The 24,142-nt window shown below is 39.2% G+C and overlaps 1 protein-coding gene across 50 annotated transcripts in view; it reads left to right on the top strand.

Annotated features, from left to right (window-relative positions):
- OBSCN (obscurin, cytoskeletal calmodulin and titin-interacting RhoGEF) overlaps positions 1–24,142 on the top strand; it is a 217,031-nt gene that overhangs the window by 44,329 nt on the left and 148,560 nt on the right. For all 50 annotated transcript variants that reach the window (XM_085012099.1, XM_085012100.1, XM_085012105.1 and 47 more), the window contains exons 11-13: positions 1,238–1,513; positions 8,406–8,681; positions 18,684–18,959. In XM_085012099.1, the coding sequence (XP_084868225.1) occupies positions 1,238–1,513; positions 8,406–8,681; positions 18,684–18,959 (828 nt within the window). The remainder of the gene's footprint in view (positions 1–1,237; positions 1,514–8,405; positions 8,682–18,683; positions 18,960–24,142) is intronic.

Here is a 24,142-nt window from a genome sequence, read left to right on the forward strand (position 1 = left end):
TTTTTTTTTGTCTTTTTGCCTTTTCTAGGGCCGCTCCTGCGGCACATGGAGGTTCCCGTGCTAGAGGTTGAATTGGAGCTGTAGCCGCCAGGCTATGCCAGAGCCACAGCAACGTGAGATCTGAGCCGCACCTGCGACTTATACCACAGCCACGGCAACGCCGGATCCTTAACCCACTGAACAAGGCCAGGGATGGAACCCACAACCTCATGGTTCCTAGTCGGATTCGTTAACCACTGAGCCACAACGGGAACTCCCCCATTTTTTTTTTTAAACTATTGTGTGTATAGGAATTATAGGAAGGGTGTTGTTTTCATAAATAGTGCTTGGATTGCTTAAGCTGTGGAAAAAATTAAATTGTCATAGAAATTCACACCAGACAAAAGTCGATTCCTGTTGGGTTAGAAACCTCAGTGTTAAAGCTTAAACCCATAAAACCTCAGCTGATAATCTGTATTTTCTAAAGATTTAATGGTAAGGAAAGACTTCTTAAAGAACACAATGCCCTGAACAATAGACATATTTGAATATGTTAAAATTAAAAATTTTGATTCATAATACTCTTTAGGAGAGTGAAAAATATTAGTCACACAGGTGAGAATATACAAAAAACTGAGAATATTGGCCTTTCTCTAATATTTGAATATATAAAGAGTGCCTTAAAACAAATCAAGAGGAGAGAGAGCCTATTATTAGTGAGTGGGGAAGACTTGACTAGTGTCATCAAGAAGAACTAACAGCAATGGAGAACCCAATGACACTGGGAAAGGTGCTTAGCTTCATTATTCCTCAAACAATGAAAAAGAAAGCCAGTAGGAAGTATAAGCCCTCCCACCAGACTGACAGAAGTTGACAGTATGAAGAGCAGGCAAGGGCACTGAGCCTCCATGCTTCTGATGGAAACAGGTGAAAAGTTCCCTGCATCACCTCATGGAAAAGATGGAAGCATCATCTAGGCAGGTTGAGGAACACAGGCCTCAGTAGGCTGCAGATCCCATGAGCAGGGGAGGTCTTTCCCAAAGGCCCCAACCTGGAACAGCCCACATGTATCTGAGGGAAAATGTTTAAATTTTTTTAGTTTTTCATGAGAAAGGGAAGGGGATTTCTGAGGCCACACAGCTGGAGCAGAACCTATAGAGGTCTCTATTCCTAACCCCTGCCTGTCCACATTAGGCCTTCTTTCCCCTTCCTGCCTGAGATGGTGTCTTTGATCCTGTGTATCCCTCTCTGTCCCCAGAGCCCTCAGTGGTGTTTGCCAAGGAGCAGCCGGCACACAGTGAAGTGCAGGCCATGGCGGGGGCCAGTGCCACACTGAGCTGTGAGGTGGCCCAGGCCCAGACGGAGGTGACATGGTACAAGGATGGGAAGAAACTGAGTTCAAGCTCAAAAGTGCATGTGGAGGCCAAGGGCTGCACCCGGAGGCTGGTGGTGCAGCAGGCGGGCAAGGCAGATGCCGGGGAGTACAGCTGCGAGGCTGGGGGTCAGAAAGTCTCCTTCCACCTGGATGTCACAGGTCAGTTCCTTGGAGTGATCAGTTTGTCTTGCTTGGATTTGATGGCACTGATGCAGAGCCCATGTTGCTCATAGTGTTCTCTTCATCACACACATCCCCCTATCCTCCCACCTTCCTATTTTTCCTCCTATGGCTGGGCCAAGTGTGACTGTATTAGATAAGTGTGTAGGAAGGAGTGGGGCTGTCTATCCACCCTGAGTGATGTTTTTTATACAGTGATCCTCAGTTATATGTTGCCTGCACCCCTGGTTTTCTTTGTTGTCTGGGACTCCGAATCTACTTGGGTTTTGCCTCTGAAGTAGATGAGGGAAATCTCATCTGGAGATATGTAAGTTGATGTTCTGGTAACTGCCAGAGATTCACTCATGCAGAACCATATGTAGTGAGATATTTGGGTCCTATTGACCAATAGTAAGGAGGAATTTTGGCTGCTTCAGAATATTTGTAGATAGCTTTTAAGACTCAGCTTCGGTCTTCTTAAAACAAATTTTTTTTTTTTTAACTTTTGTTTTCAGTTAGGGCATTCTTTGTGAATATTTCCCTGGAGGCTGATGTATAAATTTAGAAATGATAAGGAATAAAGGAAGTTCCCATTGTGGCACAGCAGAAACGTGTCTGACTAGTATCCATGAGGATTCGGGTTCGATCCTGGCCATGCTTAGTGGGTAGGGGATCTGGCATTACTGTGAGCTGTGATGTAGGTTGCAGACGTGGCTTGGATCCCATGTTGTTGTGGCTGGCAGCTGCAGCTCCGATTTGACCCCTAGCCTGGGAACTTCTATATGCCACAAGTGTGGCCCTAAAAAGTCAAAGCCAAAGCAAAAAAAAAAAAAAAAAAAAAAAAAAAAGAAAGAAAGAAAGAAATGATGAGGATAAGGAGCTTATAGTATATCAGCATGCCTTGTTTAAGTTGACAACATAATTGCTGTCTGACTGGTATACTAACATTTATTTCAAGCAGTTACTAATGATTAGTGTGTGTCTGTGCCTCTGAGACCAGTTCATAGAGAAGGATGAGAAATAAATGTGTTTTCTTTTGTCAAAAGAGTCTTGATGTGAGTTAGGGGTCAGCTGCTGCAGTCCCCCAATTACTCCTAGGTGCTACCCCAAACAGTGTGGTATTGTGTCTGTATTCAGTGTGTATAGATACCAAAAACCAGCTATGTTTATTTGTGATACATTATTTGAGGAAGTCATGACAAATGATTTCATGGTAAAAAATTAAAAAGCTGGAGTTCCTGTGTTGGTGCAGCAGAAACAAATCCAACTAGGAACCATTAGGGTGCAGGTTCGATCCCTGGCCTCGCTCAGTGGGTTAAGGATCTGGCGTTGCCATGAGCTGTGGTGTAGGTTGCAGATGAGGCTCAGATCTGGCATTGCTGTGGCTCTGGCAAAGGCCAGCAGCAATAGCTCTGATTCAATCCCTAGCCCGGGAACCTCCATATGCCGTGGGTGCCGCCTTAAAAAGACAAAAGACAAAAAAAGAAATTAAAAAGCTGTAACAATTTCTTGAGTTCCTAGAAAACTATATCAAAACAGACACAAAGAAGAAATAGAAAACTCAAACAGTCCTATAACCATTGAAGAAATGGAAACAGTAATTTAAAAAAATCTTTTCATAGAGAAAAGCATAAACCAAGTGTCTGTGGATAAATTATACCAAATATTTTGGGAAGAAAATTTTCCATGTTCATGGAGATTCTTTTACAGAATAGAAAAAGGAAATATACCCCCGACTCACTTTATGGAGGTAGCATAAAATTGATAATGAAATGTTACTAAGAAAATATGCAGAATTAAAGTTATATACAATCTCATATGACTGTCAAAGCCAATAGCTTAAACAACGTATTAATCAACAGTGCAACCTATGAAGAGACCAGTACACTATGATGGAAGTCATAGACTAAGAATGTATGATTGAACATTAGACATTAGAATATCTACATAAATGGAGTTCCCATCATGGCTTAGTGGTAACAAACCCAACTAGTGTCCATGAGGACGCTGGTTAGATCCCTGGCCTTGCTCAGTGGGTTAAGGACTGGTGTTGCCATGAGCTGTGGTGTAGGTCACAGATGCAGCTTGGATCCTGTGTTGTGGTTGTGGTGTATGCTGGCAGCTGCAGCTCCAATTTGACCCCTAGCTTGGGAACTCCAAATGCTGTGGGTGCAGCCCTATAAAAAAAAGAAAGTCTACATAGTGAATAATATTAACAGAAGGAAAGACAGAAATGTTTTGATTATTTCAATAAATGCAGAATTAAAATGTGTAATAAAATTTAATGTCATATAACCTGAGAAAATATTTGATGAAATTTGCCATTGTTTCATGATATGAAACCACAACAAGCTATAAGTAAAATGGTGCTTCTTTTTTTTTTGAAAAATGGTACTACAGATAATACCAGCTAACATCACACTCAAAGTGAAAGATTTAGGTTGGGAATGAAATAAGATAAGAAGGCCTTTCTATCATCACTTTTAATATTGGAAAACATAGTAAGGAGGAAAATAAGACAAAAGTATAAGATGGAAAATAACAAAAGTTCCTTTAAATAGATAGTATTTTTATCATTCCAGGAAATTCAATATATTAATGATTAGACTTATAAAAGGACTTATAACTTAAAACATAAGACATGACACCATAAAACTCCTAGAAGAGATTGTAAGCAAAACATTCTCTGATATAAACCATACAAATGTTTTACTAGGTCAGTCTCCCAAGGCAATAAAAATAAAAACAAAATAAACAAATTGGACCTAATCAAACTTACAAGCTTTCTCACAGCAAAGGAAACCATAAAAATAAGGAAAAGACAGCCTATAGAATGGAGGAAAATATTTGTAAATGATGCAACTGACAAGGACTTAATCTCCACAATATAAACAACTCATATGACTCAACAGCAACAAAAAACAACCCAATTTAAAAATGGGCAGAAGACCTAAATAGACATTTCTCCATAGAAAACATAACAGATGGCCAGTAGGCACATGAAAAGATGTTCAGCATCACTAATTATTAGAGAAATGCAAATCAGAACAATGAGGTACCACCTCACACTGGTAGAATGGCCATAATTAATAAGTCTACAAATAGCAAATGCTGGAGAGGGTGTGGAGAAAATGGAACCCTCCTAAGTGTTGGTGGGAATGTAAATTGATACAACCACTATGGAAAACAGTATGGAGGTTCCTCTGAAAACTAAAAATAGAACTACCATATGATTCAGCAGTCTCACTCCTGGGTCTATATCTGGACAAAACTATAAGTCAAAAAGATTCTTGTACCTGTATGTTCATAGCAGCACTATTCACAATAGCCAAGGCGTGGAAACAACCCAAATGTCCATTGACAGATGAATGGATTAAAATGTGGTACAGTATATGATGGAATACTACTCAGCCATAAAAAATAATGAAATAATGGCACTTGCAGCAACATGGGTGCAACTAGAGATTCTAATACTAAGTGAATTAAATCAGAAAGAGAAAAACAGGGAGTTCCCGTCGTGGCGCAGTGGTTAACGAATCCGACTAGGAACCATGAGGTTGCGGGTTCGGTCCCTGCCCTTGCTCAGTGGGTTAACGATCCGGCGTTGCCGTGAGCTGTGGTGTAGGTTGCAGACGCGGCTCGGATCCTGCGTTGCTGTGGCTCTGGTGTAGGCCGGTGGCCACGGCTCCGATTCGACCCCTAGCCTGGGAACCTCCATATGCCGCAGGAGCGGCCCAAGAAATAGCAAAAAGACAAAAAAAAAAAAAAAAAAAAAAAAAAGAGAAAAACAAATACCGTATGATATCACATGTGGAATCTAAAATGTGGCACAACTAAACCCATGTACAAAACAGGAAGAGACTCACAGACTTGTGGTTGTCAAGGGGAGGGAGGAGGGAGGGATGGACTGGGAGTTTGGGGTTAGTAGATGTAAACTATTACATTTAGAATGGATAGACAATAAGGTCCTATTGTGTAGGTCCTACTGTATAGCACAGGGAACTGTATCCAATCTCTTGGGAGAGACCATGATGGAAAGTAATATTAAAAAAGAATGTGCGTGCGTGCGTGCATGCGCGTGCACACACACACACACACACATACATGAATGAATGTGTGTATATGTATATATACACATGTATGAATGTGTGTGTATATATATATATACACATACATATATATACACGTGTATTTATATATATGACTGGATCGCTTTGCTGTATAGCAGAAATTGGCACAACAATGTAAATCAACTAGACTTTAATAAAAGTATATTAAAAATTAAAAAAGGAAAGGGACTTATAAGAATTACTAAACAAAAATCAATGTACACAAAACACTATGCAGGCAACAAACACTTGGAATATGAAGTTTTAAAAGAATCAACAATGGCTTTAAAAGCATTAATTTTTAATTGAAGTCTAATAAATGATGTTTAAGTTTAATGATGTTAAGTGGGTAAAATTATACGTCATCGTGAGAGATAAAAGAATATCTAAAAAAATAGAAAGCACGAAGGACTAAAAGATGTTTCTTCTTTTTTTTTTTTTTTTTTTGCTATTTCTTGGGCTACTCCTGCGGCATATGGAGGTTCCCAGGCTAGGGGTCGAATCGGAGCTGTAGCCGCCAGCCTACGCCAGAGCCACAGCAACGCAGGATCCGAGCTGCGTCTGCAACCTACACCACAGCTCACGGCAATGCCAGATCGTTAACCCACTGAGCAAGGGCAGGGACCGAACCCGCAACCTCATGGTTCCTAGTTAGATTCATTAACCACTGCGCCATGACGGGAACTCCCAAGATGTTTATTCTTGGTCAAAATCAAGATGTATATCCTTTTGAGTGGGATGAAAATTGACAGGTTGGTTACAAAGGCCAAAGACTCTTAAAAAGAACAAAGATAATAAGGCCCTACTGTATAGTGCAGGAAATCATAGCATTTTCTATACCAGATGTCAACCCCCCCTTTTTTTTATTACTCAATGAATTTATTACTTTTGTAGTTGTACAATGATCCTCACAATCCAATTTTTTAGGATTTCCATCCCACACCCCCAGCGCATTCCCCTACCCCCTGAACTGTCTCCGTTGGAAACCATAAGTTTTTCAAAGTCTGTGAGTCAGTATCTATTCTGCAAAGAAGTTCATTGCGTCCTTTTTTCAGATTCCACATGTCAGTGATAGCATTTGTTGTTGGTGTCTCATTGTCTGACTGACTTCACTTAGCATGATAGTTTCTAGGTCCATCCATGTTGCTAAAAATGCCAGTATTTTGTTCCTCTTATTGGCCGAGTAATATTCCTTTGTGTATATGTACCACATCTTCTTGATCCACTCCTCTGTCAATGGACATTTAGGTTGTTTCCACGTCTTGGCTATTGCACAGAGTGCTGCCATGAACATTGGAGTACATGTGTCTTTGCGAGTCTTGGTTTTCTCTGGATGGATGCCCAGGAGTGGGATTGCTGGATCAAATGGTGGTTCTATGTTTAGTTTTCTGAAGAATCTCCAGACTGCTTTCCACAGTGGTTGCACCAATTTACAATCCCACCACCAGTGTACTAGGGTTCCTGTTTCTCCATAGCCTCTCCAGCACTTATTGTTTGTGGACTTTTGGATGCTGGCCATTGTGGCCGGTGTAAGGTGGTACCTCATAGTGGTTTTGAGTGGCATTTCTCTAATAATGAGTGATGTTGAACATCTTTTCGTGTGTTTTTTGGCCATCTGTATGTCGTCTTTGGAGAATTGTCTGTTTAGATCTTCTGCCCATTTTGTGATGGGGTCGTTTGTTTTTTTGGTATTGAGCTGTAGGAGGTGTTCATAAATTTTGGAGATGAATCCCTTGTCAGTCGATTCATTTGCAAAACCTCTTATAGAACTTCAGTAATTAAGACAACACAGTCTAAGTGCATAGATAGATAAATTCTGCCTAACTGGGCTAGAACCTACCTAGCCTTTTTTTTTTTTTTCACCATGTTGCCAATGTGAACTATAGAGAAAGGATAGTCTTTAGGATGCTGAAGTCATTAACCATAGAGAAAAAAAATGAAATAAAATTGGCTGTCTCTTTCATATCACATACAAAGATCAACTGCACATAGTTTAGAGACATTAATGTGAAATGTAAAACAAGCTCTAAGCAGACAGTGCAGATTATTTAGTGACCTCCATGTGTGAAATATATTGTAAACAGAATAGAAATGCACTAATCACAAAGGACATTGGTTATAATGTCTGTATGAAGATTAATGACTTTTTTTGGATAAGAAGACACTATGAAAGTGAAAAGGCAAGGCACATAAATGAGGAAGAATTTTGCACACAGCCGTCAGTGTTTTAACATTTATTAAAGAGTTTCTAAAAATGTTTATGAAAAAGACAATTCTGTTGAAAATGGAGTTAATGTTGAAAACGATATCACAAACACAGAATCTTAAAGACCAAAAAACATCAGATGTGCATCAGTTTGTCAGTCACTGGAAAAACAGAAAGAGCCAAAGGCGATAGAACTTTAGTTCCACCAAACTGAGAACAGTTGATAACACTGAAGTAGGTGAGAGGAACTCTCATGCACTGGGGGTATAAAACACTGGATTAATCTAGCAAAGTGGAGGTGTGCAGCATCATAACCTTTGCTTTCCATCGTGCATGGAAGACTTTCACGATATGCCCAACTTGAGCAATCTCCATTGCCTGTGGGAGAAGGTAAATTGGGTTACTTGTTGAAAAAGGCAGAGGGGCTTCTGCAGGCCCCACAGCTGGTGCAGAGCATGGAGAAGTCTCCAGTCACCTCTTTGGTCACCCCTGCCTCCCATCCAGGTTTTCTTTTCCTGGTGCTGGCTTCCTGCATGAGATGGTGTCTTTGACCTTGTGTATCCCTCTCTGTCTCCAGAGCCCTCAGTGGTGTTTGCCAAGGAGCAGCCTTCACACAGTGAAATGCAGGCTGTGGTGGGGGCCAGTGCTGCACTGAGCTGTGAGGTGGCCCAGGCCCAGACGGAGGTGACATGGTACAAGGATGGGAAGAAGCTGACTTCAAGCTCAAAAGTGCGTGTGGAAGCCAAGGACTGCACTCGGAAGCTGGTGGTACAGAAGGCGGTCAAGGCAGATGCAGGAGAGTACAGCTGCGAGGCTGGGGGCCAAAAGGTCTCCTTCCACCTGGATGTCACAGGTCAGTTCTTAGGGAGGGTACTATGCTTGCCCATTTGGAGCTGATGGTGGAACTAGCCGCTGGCCTCAACACACTCTTGTGCATTTGCTTTTAGACTTCATCTCCCTGCCTTCTAGTCTTCCATGTTCTATCTTTATACCCATGTTGGCCCTGGGCAGGATGGATAGGAAAGGTGGGCATGGAAAGGAGAGGGGTCATTTCTGTCCACCTGTTTCTAACAATAAAGCTCAGTCCTGGTGTCTTAGCACTTGCCCAGAACCTTCCTGTTGCTCCTTGGTGTTGGGCCCCTGTCTCTTGTGGTGATGCTTGGGGTGTGACTCTCCTCTTATTGCTTGTCCTGACAGCCCTTGTTCAACACCTATTGCCAGTATTTGGTTGGTAACAGATTTCATTGATTCCTGATTAGTGGAAATATTGTCCGCACAATATTTGGATGATCAGATGTGGGGTTTCTTGGGTGCCCTTCCTTCTTTTCCATGGATGTAGAAGCTCTTTGTTACCTGTATGTAGCAAAAAATTGGCCATATATTTTTTATGTCTTTGCAAAGGGAAGAGAGAAGGGGTGATTGTTAACAATTCACTTGTGATATTTAGGGTGATCATTTTATTATTTATTTATTTATTTATTTATTTATTTATTTTTGTCTTTTAGCCTTTTCTAGGGCTGCTCCCGCGGCATATGGAGGTTCCCAGGCTAGGGGTCTAATCGGAGCTGTAGCTGCCAGCCTACACCAGAGCCACAACAACGCAGGATCTGAGCTGCATCTGCGACCTACACCACAGCTCATGGCAACGCCGGATCGTTAACCCACTGAGCAAGGACAGGGACCGAACCCGCAACCTCATGGTTCCTAGTCGATTCATTAACCACTGTACCACGACGGGAACTCCTAGGGTGATCATTTTAAAGCAAATATGATTTTGCTTTTGTTTTCAGTTTGGAGGTTCTGTGTCAGAATTCCCCTTGGATTTACATTTATGAAGTTAGGATTGGAAGGAAAAAAGTAGGTTCTGTCCCATAGGTATGATATGCTCAACAGGGGTTACTATACCAGCAGCCTCTGACTAGCAAAGAAGTGTATTTATTGCATTTTCTTAATGGTTAGTGAGTGTTTTTGCCTCTTGGTTGAAATTTAGAGAAGTCTAAGAAATAGGTTACTTTCCTTTTTGAGATCTTTTTTTATTACAAAAATTCCTTTATTTGCCTTAAAATTTTAATTGGTAAACTATTCAATTGGGTGAGCCAATTCAGTAGATATTTTATGTCTGGAAAGAGTTCAGTGAGAAAATTTTGTCTTTTTATTTTTTAAATGTGATATTTATTTTTCCATTATAGTTGATTTACACTGTACTGTCAATTTCTACTGTACATCAAAGTGACCTAGTCATACCCATATAACCCACATTATCCTCCATCATGTTTGATCACAAGTGACTAGATATAGTTCCCTGTGCTATAGAGCAGAATCTCATTGCTTATCTACTCCAGATGCAGTAGTTTGCATATCATAATCCCAAGCTCCCCGTCCATCCCGAACCCTCCCACTTGGCAACCACAACTGTGTTCTTCAAGTCCATGAGTTTGTTTCTTTTCCGTAAAAAAGTTCATTTGTGCCATACATTAGATTCCAGATACATGGTATCATATAGTGTTTGTTTTTGTCTTTCTTACTTACTTCACTTAGTATAAGAGTCCCTAGTTCTATCCATGTTATTGCAAATGGCATTATTTTGTTCTTTTTTATGGCTGGGTTGTGTTCCATTATATATGTATATACCACATCTTCATAATCCATTCATCTGTTGATGGACATGTGGGTTTGTTTCCATGTCTTGGCTATTGTGAATAGTGATGAAATTATACATATAGAGGCGTGCATCTTTTTGGCTGAAAGTTTTGTCTGGATATATGCCCAAGAGTGGAATTGCCGGGTCATATGGTAGTTCTATACCTAATGTTCTGAGGTACCTCCATACTGTTTTCAATAGTTGTTATACCAATTTACATTCCCACTAATAGTGTAGAAGGGTACCCTTTTTTCCACACCCTCTCCAGCATTTGTTATCTGTTGACTTGTTAATGATGGCCATTCTAACTGGTGTGAGGTGGTACCTCATTGTAGTTTTGATTTGCATTTCTCTAATAATTAGTGATGTGCATTTTTTCATATGCGTGTTGGCCATCTGTATATCTTCCTAGAGAAATGTCTATTCAGGTCTTTTGCCCATTTTTCAATTGGGTTGTTGGTTTTTTTGCTGTTGAGTTGTTTAAGTTGTTTGTATATTTTGGAGATTAAGCCCTTGTCAGTTGCATCATTTGAAACTATTTTCTCCCATTCCTTAGGTTTTTTTTTTTTTTATGGTTTCCTTTGCTATGCAAAAGTTTGTCAGCTTGATTAGGTCCCGTTGCTTTATTTTTGCTTTTATTTCTGTTGCCTTGGGAGACTGACCTGAAAAAACATTTGTAAGGTTGACGTCAGGGAATGTTTTGCTTATGTTCTCTTCTAGGAGTTTTATAGTGTTTTGTTTTATGTTTAGGTCTTCAAGCCATTTTGAATTTATTTTTGTGCACGTTGTATGAGGGTGTGTTCTAGTTTCATTGATTTACATGCAGCTGTACAGTTTTCCCAGCACCACATGCTGAAAAGACTGTCTTTTTCCCATTTTATATTCTTGCCTCCTTTGTCAAAGATTAATTGACCATAGGTGTCTGGATTTATTTCTGGGTTCTCTATTCTGTTCCATTGGTCTGTCTGTCTGTTTTGGTACCAGTACCACATTGTCTTGATTAGTGTAGCTTTGTAATATTGTCTGAAGTCTGGGAGAGTTATGCCTCATGGTTTATTTTTCCTCAAGATTGCTTTGGCAATTCTAGGTCTTTTATGGTTCCATATAAATTTTTGGATTGTTTGTTCTAGTTCTGTGAAAAATATTTTGGGTTATTTGATACAGATCACATTAAATCTGTGGATCATTTTGGGTAATAAGGCCATTTTAACAGTATTAATTATTTTAATCCAGGAGCACGGACTATCTTTCCATTTCTTTAATTAATCCTTTTTAATTTCCTCGATTAATGTTTTATAGTTCTCAGCAAATAAGTCTTTCACCTCCTTGGTCAGGTTTATTCCTAGGTATTTAATTTTTGTGGGTGTGATTTTTAAAAGGTATTGTATTTTTTTTTGTCTTTTTGCCATTTCTTGGGCCACTTCTGGGGCATATGGAGGTTCCTAGGCCAGGGGTCTAATTGGAGCTGTAGCTGCCGGCCTACGCCACAGCCGCAGCAACTTGGGATCTGAGCCGCATCTGCAACCTATACCACAGCTCACAGCAATGCTGGATCCTTAACCCACTGAACAAGGCCAGGGATTGAACCCGCAACCTCATGGTTCCTAGTCAGATTCGTTAACCACTGAGCCACGACAGGAAACCCAAGAGGTATTGTATTTTTATATTCCTTTTATAATATTTTATTATTAGTATACAGAAATGCAACCAATTTCTGAATGTTAATCTTGTATTCTGCTACTTTGCTGAATTCGCTTATCAGTCGTAGTAGTTTTGGGTTGAGTCCTTAGGGTTTTCTATATATAGTATCATGTCATCTGGATATAGTGACAATTTTACCTCTTCTCTTTCAATTTAGATAACTTTTTTTCTTTTGTTTTTCTGATTGCTGTGGCTAGTACTTCTAATACTATGTGGAATAAAGGTGGTGAGAGTGGGCATCCTTGTCTTATTCCCGATTTTAGCAGGAAGGCTTTCAGCTTTTCTCCATTAAGTAGTATATTGACTGTGGGTTTGTCATAAATGGCTTTTTTTGTTTGTTTTTTGCCATTTCTTGGGCTGCTCCCGTGGCATATGGAGGTTACCAGGCTAGGGGTCGAATCAGAGCTGTAGCCACTGGACTACGCCAGAGCCACAGCAACGCGGGATCCAAGCCGTGTCTGCAACCTACACTGCAGCTCACGGCAACACCAGATCCTTAACCCATTGAGCAAGGGCAGGGACCAAACCCACAACCTCATGGTTCCCAGTCGGATTTGTTAACCACTGGGCCACTACGGGAACTCCTGTCATAAATGGCTTTTATTATGTTAAGGTATACCCACTTTGGTAAGAGTTTTGATCATAAATGGATGTTGGACTTTGTCAAATACTTTTTCTGCATCTATTGGGATGATTATGTGGTTTTTGACCTTTCTTTTGTTAATGTGGTGTATGACATTGATTTGCATATGTTGAACCATCCTTATGAACTGGGATGAATCCCACTTCTTCGTGGTGTATGATCTTTTTCATATGTTGTTGGATTCAGTTGGTGAAAATTTTGTTTAGAATTTTTGTGTTTATATTGATCAAAGATATTGGCCTACAGTTTTCTTTTTTTTGGTAGTATCTTTGTCTGGTTTTGGTATTAGGGTGATGGTGGCTTCATAGAATGTCTGGGAGTGTTCCTTCTTATACCTTTTGGAAAAGTTTAAGGAGGGTGGGTATAAGTTCTACTTTGTAAGTTTGACAGATTCTCCTGTGAAGCCATCTGGTCCGGACTTTTGTTTGTAGGAAGTGTTTTCATTACATATTCCAATTTTATTTCTAGTGATCAGTCTGTTCAGTTAGATCTATTTCTTCATGATTCAGTCTTGGCGGGCTGGGCTGTAAGTCTCTAGAAAGTTGTCCATTTCTTCTAGGTTGTCAAGTTTGTTGACATAATTGTTCATAGTATTCTCTTATGTTTTTTTGTATTTCTGCATTATCTGTTAAGATTTCTCCTTTTTCATTTATTTTGTTTATTTGGTTCTTTCTCTCCTCTTCTTCGTGAATCTGGACAGAGGTTTGTCAATTTTGTTTAGCCTTTCAAAGAACCAGCTCTTGGTTTTATTGATTTTTTTCTATTGTTTTTTGAATCTCTATTTTATTGATTTCCTCTCTGATCTTTATTATTTCCTTCCTTCTGCTGACTAGATTTTTTTTTTGTTCTTCTTTTTCTACTTCATTTAGATGGTGGGTTAAGTTGTTAATTTGAGATTTCTCTTCTTTTTTGAGGAATGTTTGTATTGCTATGAACTTCCCTCCAAGCACTGCTTTTGTGGCATCCCATAGATTTTGAATGGATGTGTTTTGAAGGTCTTAATGCCATATAAGAGAGGGATCCCATCCAGCATTAACTTCTAAGTATCAACAAATAACTGTTTGGGAGTGTGCTATAGCATGATTAGTGTGTATGTATAGACACCCCAAATATCACACATATTCTTTTAAAATGTCGTTATAGGAGAATATTAGAATACTTTAAGTTCATAAAATTGAAGTGTTATTAAATTTGACCATACCAGTAAACTATATGAAAACTAATCAAGAAGTTATAGAAACTCAGAATACTCTATTACTTTTAAATCAATAGAAGCAATAATGAAAAGTCTTCTCAGCCAAGTACTTTTCTAGTACACGATAAAAAATGTCCTGGGAAACTATTATTCCATGATCATGGAAATGGCCCTAGAAAAGGTAAAAGGAGGTACATTTCATAATTCTCCTCATATACAGAATATAGCATTGATACCAAAATCGCACAAAAAAACAGGGAGAATGTTATTACAGAACAGTCTACTGTGGATATTAAGGCCAAAATAGTAAAATGTTAGCAACATGAATTCAGCAATACATCAAGAGTATAAAACAGTGTAATGAAAGTCATAGTCCAGGATTGCATGTGTGGTTTAAATGGCAATATTAATCAATATAAAGCTTAATCATATTGAGACTGAATGCAAAAAAATATGTGATTATCTCAGTGAGTACAGACTAAAATGATCAAGTTAACTGAACATCATCTTGAAAAAAATTTATAAAATTGAGCATTAATCTATGCTATAAAATTCTTTTTTTTTTTTGTCTTCTTGTCTTTTCTAGGGCCACACCCGCAGCATATGGAGGTTTCCAGGCTACGGGTCCAAGTGGAGCTGTAACCACCAGCCTATGCCAGAGCCACAGCAACATAGGATCTGAGCCATGTCTGCGACCTACACTGCAGCTCACAGCAATGCCGGATCCTTAACCCACTTCGAGGCCAGGGATCAAACCCGAAACCTCATGGTTCCTAGTCAGATTTGTTAACCACTGAGCCACGATGGGAACTCCTAAAATTCTTTTTTTTTTTTTTTTTGTCTTTTGTCCTTTTAGGGCTGCACCCATGGCATATGGAGGTTCCCAGACTAGGGGTCTAATCGGAGTTGTTGTTGCAGGCCTATGCCAGAGCCACAGTGATGCCAGATCCGAGCCGTGTCTGCTACCTATACCACAGCTCATGGAAATGCCAGATCCTTAACCCACTGAGTGAGGCTAGGGATTGAACCCACAACCTCATGGTTCCTAGTCAGATTCGTTTCCGTTGTGCCACGACGGGAACTCCAAATTCTTTAATTAATGTATAAAATTGTTCTTATTGAACTTAATAGAAGGCTTTGCAGAAAAACAACTCATACTTAAGATGTACCTTCAAAGCTTTGACAGTAGGCTATTCTGACTACCACGTGGAGTAAGAAGGTGAATAAAATAAACCATAAAGAATTTTGAAAAACTAAAGATGGATTTTGCTGATGATGTGAATATCTACCCCAAAAATCCCAGAGATAAATTATTAGACTAATATTTTTTCTTTTTTGTATTTTTAGTTATAGTTGATTTACAATGTTGTGCCATTTTCTGCTGTATTACAAATTGATCTAGTTACACACACACACACACACACACACACACACACACACATTCTTTTTCTCATATCTTTCCCCATCATGTTCTCTCAAGAGAGTGGACACAGTTCCCTGTGCTATACAGTAGGACCTGCTTATCCATTCTAAATGTAATAGTTTGTATTTACTAACCTCAAACTCCCAGTCCATCTGACTCTGCCCTTCCCCTTGGCATCCACAAGTATGTTTTCCACATCTGTGAGTCTGTTTCTGTTTTTGTAGATAGGTTCATTTGTGCCATATTTTAGATTCCATGTATAAGTGATATCATATGGTACTTGTCTTTCTTTTTATGACTTAGTTCACTTAATAAGAGAATCTCTAGTTGCATCCATGTTGCTGCAAGTGTCATTATTTCATAGTATTCCATTGTGTATATGTACTACATCTTCATCCATCCATCTGTTGATGCACATTTAGGTTGTTTCCATGTCTTGGCTATTGTGAACAGTGCTGCTATGAACATACAGGTGCATGTGTCTTTTATATTGTAGTTTTTCCAGATACATGTCCAGAAGTGAGACTGCTGAATCATGTGGTAGTCCTATGTTTAGTTTTCTAAGGTACCTCCATACTGTTTTACACAGAGGTTGTATCAATTTACATTTACACCAACAGTGTAGAAAGGTTCCCTTTTCTCCACACCCTCTCCAGCAATTGTTATTTGTGAACTTATTAATGATAGCCATTCTGACCAGTGTGAGGTGGTACCTCATTGTAGTTTTGATTTGCATCTCTCTGATAATTAGTGATGTTAAGCATGTTTTCATGTGCCTATTGGCCATCAGTATGTCTTATCTGAAGAAATGTCTATTTAGGTCTTTTGCCCATTTTTCAATTGGGTTGTTGGTTTTTTTGCTGTTGAGTTGTTTAAGTTGTTTGTATATTTTGGAGATTAAGCCCTTGTCAGTTGCATCATTTGAAACTATTTTCTCCCATTCCTTAGTTTTTTTTTTTTTGTGGTTTCCTTTGCTGTGCAAAAGCTTATCAGTTTGATTAGGTCCCATTCCTTTATTTTTGTTTTTATTTCTATTGCCTTGGGAGACTGACCGAGAAAACATTTGTAAGGTTGATGTCAGAGAATGTTTTGCCTATGTTCTCTTCTAGGAGTATTTTCTTATTGTCTTTAAGCCATTTTGAGCTTATTTTTGTGCACATTGTGTGAGGGTGTGTTCTAGTTTCATTGATTTACATGCGGCTGTACAGTTTTCCCAGCACCACATGCTGAAAAGACTGTCTTTTTCCCATTTTATATTCTTGCCTCCTTTGTCAAAGATTAATTGACCATAGGTGTCTGGATTTATTTCTGGGTTCTCTATTCTGTTCCATTGGTCTGTCTGTCTGTTTTGGTACCAGTACCACATTGTCTTGATTAGTGTAGCTTTGTAATATTGTCTGAAGTCTGGGAGAGTTATGCCTCATGGTTTATTTTTCCTCAAGATTGCTTTGGCAATTCTAGGTCTTTTATGGTTCCATATAAATTTTTGGATTGTTTGTTCTAGTTCTGTGAAAAATATTTTGGGTTATTTGATACAGATCACATTAAATCTGTGGATCATTTTGGGTAGTTGGACCATTTTTACAATATAATTATTCCAATCCAGGAGCATGGGCTTTCTTTCCCTTTCTTTGAATCCCTACTGAGTCAGATTCTTGAGTAGGATAACCATGAAAAAAAGAAAGTAGAAAGCAGGCTGACAAGAAAAGCTTGGCCAATGAAATTGTAAAAGAGTTACAGTAGCATCAGAAGTATCATGTTTCTGTTTTTTTTTTTTTTTTGTCTTTTGTTGATGTTTCTAATTCTGTTTTTTTTTCTTAATAAAAGTTGCTAGGAGGCTGTGTGTGTAGGAAATTATTAAATCTTGAGAGTCAAGAAGTTGAAATAGATGGATAGAAATACATGAAAAAAATCTGAGGTATTTATTAATAATCAAAACTGAAGAGAATTTTTTTTGAGTTGTCAGTGGAATTTAAAACCAACAAGCAGATTCTACAAGCAAGGGAGAACCAACATGCTTTTTTCTTGATGAAAAGCCAAGTGGGAGCATTTGTTATACCAGATATTAAAAATTATGTTAAATCTAGAGTAATTAAGACAAGGAAATGTCAATGCAGGGATAGTTAGTTATGAGATCAGAGAAATAGAGTAAGGATCTCAGAAGCAGATACTTGCATAAAAGGACTGTTGTTCACACACCCCCATTACCATGTGTTTCCATGGTGTCTCTGTGAGAAGTGGAGGGAGGATGTTCTTATAAAGAGTGCTTGGATCACTTAACCTTATGGAAAAAATCAAATTATCCTAGTAATTCTGACCAAATGGGAAAGTCCACTCCCAATGTCTCTGAAACCATGGTGTGAAAGCTAAAACCACAAAATCCTCGGCTAATGACATAGATCTTTTGAAGACTTAAAGTAAGGAAAGATTTTTTACATAGGACACATTCCCTAGACACAATTTATAAACATATTTGTGTAAGTTAAAAAAATAAAAACGTTGATTGCATCAGATGACTCCCCGAGAGTGAAAATGTGAGTCTCACCTGTGAGAATGTACATAAAAGGTCCATAGATGTCTTTCTCTAGTGTTTGAATATATATACAGAGAACCTTAAAATGAATAGAGGGAAAAAAAGACCCTATTATTAGTAAGTCAGTAAGAGTTGACTAAGTTCACTAGGTTGAACAAACAATAATGGCGATCTCAATAATATTGGGAAAGATGCTCAGCTTCATGATTACTCAGACAATGAAGCAGAAAGGTGAAAATTTCCCTGCATCACCTCATGGAAGAGACAGTGGCATCATCTCTGGGGGTCGAGGAACACAGGCCTCAGGATCCTGCAGATTCCATGAGCATTGCAGAAGTCCTTCCCAAAGTCCCCTCTTGGAACCTCCCACATGGATCTGAGGGAGAGTGTATAAATTGTGTTACTTGTTGCCGAGAAATGCAGGGGAGCTTCTGCAGGCCCCACAGCTAGTCCAGAATCTGTAGAGTCTCCAGTACCGACTCCCACTTCCCCATCCAGGTCTTCTTTCCCTAGTGCTACCTTCTTGCCTGAGATAATATCATTTTCTTTTTTTTGGCTGCACATATGGCATGTGAAAGTTTCTGGGCTAGGGATGGAATCTGAGATTCAGCTGGGATCTACGTCAGAGCTGTGACAATGCTGGGTCCTTAACCCACTGTGGCACAGTGGGAACTCCTGAGATGGTGTCTTTGACCCCTTGTATCCCTCTCTGTCCCCAGAGCCCTCAGTGGTGTTTGCCAAGGAACAGCTGGCCTGCAGTGAAGTGCAAGCCATGGCAGGGGCCAGTGCCACGCTGAGCTGTGAGGTGGCCCAGGCCCAGACGGAGGTGACTTGGTACAAGGATGGGAAGAAGCTGAGTTCGAGCTCAAAAGTGCGTGTGGAGGCCAAGGGCTGCAACCGGAGGCTGGTGGTGCAGCAAGTGGGCAAGGCAGATGCTGGGGAGTACAGCTGCGAGGCTGGGGGTCAGAAGGTCTCCTTCCACCTGGATGTCACAGGTCAGTTCTTGGGGATGATACTAAGTTCTCCCATTAGGAGTTGATAATGGGGCTGGCTTCTGACCTCAACACACTCTTTTGTACTTAACTTTAGACTTTTTCTCTTCATGCTCCCAATCTTCCATATCCTGTCTCGATACTCATTTTGGGGCCTGGGGTGTGGGGTGGATGGGCAGTGTGTGTCTGGAAAGGTGAGGAGTCATTTCTGTCCATCTGTTTCAAACAGTAAGGCTATGTTCCTCTCTCTTAGCACCTGCCCAGAACTTTCTATATATATATATATCGACTGTACAGCATGGTGACCCAGTTACACATACATGTATACATTCTTTTTTTTCACACTATGTGTTCCATCATAAATGACTAGACAGAGTTCCCCATTTCTTTTTTTTTAATTTATTTTTTCCTGCTCTACAACATGGGGACCAAGTTACACATACATGTATACATATTTTTTCCTCCCATTGTGGTGTTGTGATGTATGTATCTAGATAGCTCTCAATGCTACACAGCGGGATCTCCTTGTAAATCCATTCCGAGATCAATACTTTGCATCTGTTAATCCCAAGCTCCCAATCCCTCCCACTCCCTCCCTCTGACCCTGGCAGCCACAAGTCCATTCTCCAAGTCCATGATTTTATTTTCTGTGGAAAAGTTCATTTGTGCTGTATAAGAGATTCCAGTTATAAGTGATAACATATAGTATTTGTCTTTCTTTTTCTGACTGATTTCACTCAGTATGAGAGTCTCTAGTTCCATCCATGTTGCTGCAAATGGCATTATGCTGTTCTTTTTTACGGCTGAGTAGTATTCCACTGTGTATACATACCACATCTTCATAATCCAATCATCTGTCAGTGGACATTTGGGTTGTTTCCATGTCTTGGCTATTGTGAATAGTGCTTCCGTGAACATGCGGGTGAATGTGTCTTTTTCAAGGAAAGTTTTGTCCAGATATATGCCCAAGAGTGGGATTGCTGGGTCATGTGGTAGTTCTATATATAGATTCCTAAGGTACCACCATACTGTTCTCCATAGTGGCTGTACCAGCTTACATTCCCACCAACAGTGAAGGAGGGGTCCCTTTTCTCCACAACCCCTCCAGCACTTGTTATTTGTGGACTTATTAATGATGGCCATTCTGACTGGTGTGAGGTGGTAGCTCACAGTAGTTTTGATTTGCATTTCTCTAATCATCAGGGATGTTGAGCATTTTTTCATGAGCTTGTTGGCCATCTGTATATCTTCCTTGGAAAACAGTCTATTCAGGTCTTTTGCCCATTTTCCCATTGGGTTGTTGGCTTTTTTGCTGTTGAGTTGTATAAATTGTTTGTATATTTTAGAGATTAAGCCCTTGTCTGTTGCATTGTTTGAAAATATTTTCTCCCATTCTGTAAGCCATCTTTTTGTTTTCTTTTTGGTTTCCTTTGTTGTGCAAAAGCTTTTCAGTTTGATTAGGTCCCATGGGTTTATTTTTTCTCTTATTTCTGTTGCCTTGGGAAAATGACCTAAGATATTCATGAGGATGATGTCAGAGAATGTTTTACCTATGTTCTCTTCCAGGAGTTTGATGGTGTCTTGTTTTATGTTTAGGTCTTTCAGTCATTTTGAGTTTATTTTTGTGCATGGTGTGAGGGTGTGTTCTAGTTTCATTGCTTTGCATGGAGCTGTCCAGGTTTCCCAGCAATGCTTGCCGAATAGACTTTCTTTTTCCCATTTTATGTTCTTGCCTCCTTTGTCAAAGATTAATTGACTATAGGTGTCAGGGTTTATTTCTGGGCTCTCTATTCTGCTCCATTGGTCTGTCTGTCTGTTTTGGTACCAATACCACACTGTTTTGATGACTGTGGCTTTGTAATATTGCTTGAAGTCTGGGAGACTTATGCCTCCAGCTTGGTTTTTGTTTCTCAGGATTGCTTTGGCAATTCTTGGTCTTTTGTGGTTCCATATAAATGTTTGGATTGTTTGTTCTAGTTCTGTGAAAAATGTCATGGGTAATTTGATAGGGATGGCATTGAATCTGTAGATTGCTTTGGGTAGTATGGCCATTTTTACAATATTAATTTTTCCAACCTAGGAACATGGGATATCTTTCCATTTCTTTACATCTTTAATTTCCTTGATTAATAGCCTTTCCTTGATTATTCCTTGATTAATAGTTCTCAGTATATAAGTACTTTACCTCCTTGGTCAGGTGTAGTCCCAGTTTTTGATTTTTCAGGATGCAATTTTAAAAGGTATCATATTTTTGTATTCCTTTTCTAATATTTCATTGTTAGTAAACAGAAATGCGACATTTATGAATGTTAATCTTATATCCTGCTACTTTTCTGAATTTGTTGATCAGTTTGAGTAGTTTTTGGGTTGAGTCCTTAGGGTTTTCTATGTATAGTATCATGTCATCTGCACACAGTGAGAGATTTATCTCTTCTCTTCCTATGTGGATGCCTTTTATTTCTTTTGTTTGTCTGATTGCTGTGGCTAGGACTTCCAAAACTATGTTGAATAGCAGTGATGAGAGTGGGCATCTCTGTCTTGTTCCTGATTTGAGTGAAATGGCTTTCATTTTTTCTCCATTGAGTATTATATTTGCTGTGGGTTTGTCATAAATGGCTTTGATTATGTTAAGGAATATTCCCTCTATACCCACTTTGGTGAGAATTTTTATCATGAACGGATGTTGTCTGCATCTATTGAGATGATCATGTAGTTTTTGACTTTTCTTTTGTTAATGTTGATTGATTTGCATATGTAGATCCATCCTTATGAACCTGGGATGAACCCCACCTGGTCGTGGTGTAGGATCTTTTTGATAAGTCGTTGGATTCAGTTGGCTAAAATTTTGTTGCGAATTTTTGTGTCTATATTCATCAAAGATATTGGCTGATAGTTTTCTTTTTTGGTGGTGTATTTGATTTTGGAATGAGGGTGATGGTGGCATCATAGAATGTCTTTGGGAGTGTTCCTTCTTCTTCAACCTTTTGAAAAAGTTTAAGGAAGATGGGCACCAGATCCTGTTTGTATGTTTGGTAGAATTCACCTGTGAAGCCATCTGGTCCTGGGCTTTTGTTTGTAGAGAGTATTTTTTATGAAGTTTTCAATTTCATTTCTAGTGATCGGTCTGTTCAGTTGGTCTATTTCTTCTTGATTCAGTTTTGGGAGGCTGTAAGTCTCTAGAATGTTGTCCATTTCTTCCAGATTGTCAAATTTGTTGGCATATAGTTGTTCATAGTATTCTCTTACTTTTTTTTTTTTTTTTTTTTTGTATTTCTTCAGTGCCTCTTGTTATTTCTCCTTTTTCATTTCTACTTGGATTCTTTCTCTCCTCTTCTTAGTGAGTCTAGCCAGGGATTTGTCAATTTTGTTTAGCTTTTCAAAGAAACAGCTCTTGGTTTTATTAATTTTCTCTATTGTTTTTTGAATCTCTATTTTATTGATTTCCTCTTTGATTTTTATAATTTCCTTCCTTCTGCTGACTTTAGGTCTTTTTTGTTCTTCTTTTTCTAATTCATTTATGTGTTGGGTTAAGTTGTCAATTTGAGATCTTTCTTCTTTTTTGAGGAAGGCCTGTATCGCTATGAATTTTCCTCTGAGCACTGCTTTCATGGCATCCCATAGATTTTGAGTGGTTGTGTCTTCATTATCATTTGTCTCGAGGTATTTTTTAATTTCCTTCTTGATTTCCTCACTGACCCATTGGTTTTTTAGTAGCATATTGTTTAGTCTCCATGTAGTAGGTTTTTTTTCTCATTTCTTTGCCTCTGGTTGATTTCTAGTTTCATACCATTGTGGTCAGAGAAGATACTTGAAATAATTTCTATGCTCCTAAATTTGTTAAGGTTAGCTTTGTGCCCCAGTATGTGATCAATTCTTGAGAATTTTCCATGCACACTTGAGAAGAGTGTGTATTCTGATTTTTTTTGGATGTAGTGTCCTGAAGATGTCAATTAAGTCTAACTTTCCTATTGTTTCCTTTAGGATCTCTGTTGCTTTATTGGTTTTCTCTCTAGAGGATCTGTCCATTGATATGAGTGGGGTGTTAAAGTCTCCTACTATGATTGTATTCCCATCAATTTCTCCCTTTATGTCTGTTAATATTTGTTGTATGTATCTGAGTGCTTTTATATTTGGGGCATATATGTTGACAATAGTAATAACATCTTCTTGAATGGATCCTTTAATCATTAAATAGTGTCCTTCTTTGTCTTTCTTTATGGCCTTCATTTTAAAGTCTATTTTGTCTGATATGAGTATTCCAACTCCTGATTTCTTGTCATGTCCACTGGAATGAAATATTTTTTCTGACCCCCTCACTTTCAATCTATATGTGTCATTTGTCCTAAGGTGAGTTTCTTGTAGGCAGCATATTGAAGGTTTTTGCTTTTTTTACCCTAACCCTAACCCTAACCCTGATTTTATCCAATCAGCCACTCTGTCACCTGCCCAGAACTTTCATGTTGCTCCTTGGTTTGGGACCCTGGCTCTACCTGAGGCTTGGGGTGTGAGATAAACCTGAGCATGTGTGATGTTCCTCCCATTATGTGCCCTCACAGCTACCTCGTGCCCTCATTCAGCACCTCCTGCTGGTTCTAGGTCAGCAAGAGATATTTCAATTTCATTGAATCCGTATTAGAGGAAAAGTTGGATGCACAGTTGTTCTTGGATTTATCTCAACAGTGAACTTTGGAGGATCAAATGTGAGGTCTTTTTGTCTTTCTTCTCTAGGGCCGCACCCATGGCATATGCAGCTTCCCAGGCTAGAGGTCTACTCAAAGCTGTAGCCACTGGCCTATAGCAGAGCCACAGCAATGCCAGATCTGAGCTGCGTCTGCAACCTACACCACAGCTCACAGCAACACTGGATCCTTAACCTACTGATTGAGGCCAGGGATCGAACCCACATCCTCATGGTTCCTAGTTGGATTCACTAACCACTGAGCTACAAAGGGAACTCCAAGTCTTTAAGCCATTTTGAATTTATTTTTGTGCACGTTGTGTGAGAATGTGTTCTAGTTTCATTGATTTACATGCAATTCTTCAGTTTTCCCAACATTACTTACTGAAAAGACTGTATTTTTCCCATTTTATATTCTTGCCTCCTTTGTCAAAGATTAATTGACCGTAGGTGTCTGGGTTTATTTCTGGGTACTCTATTCTGTTCCGTTGGTCTATATGTCTGTTTT

This window comes from Sus scrofa, chromosome 2 (assembly GCF_054392235.1).
Source record: "Sus scrofa isolate SSC_HxYL_T2T_F1_AM1 chromosome 2, Sscrofa_HxYL_maternal_Yorkshire_Landrace_v2.0, whole genome shotgun sequence".
In the NCBI taxonomy this organism is placed as follows: Eukaryota; Metazoa; Chordata; class Mammalia; order Artiodactyla; family Suidae; genus Sus; species Sus scrofa.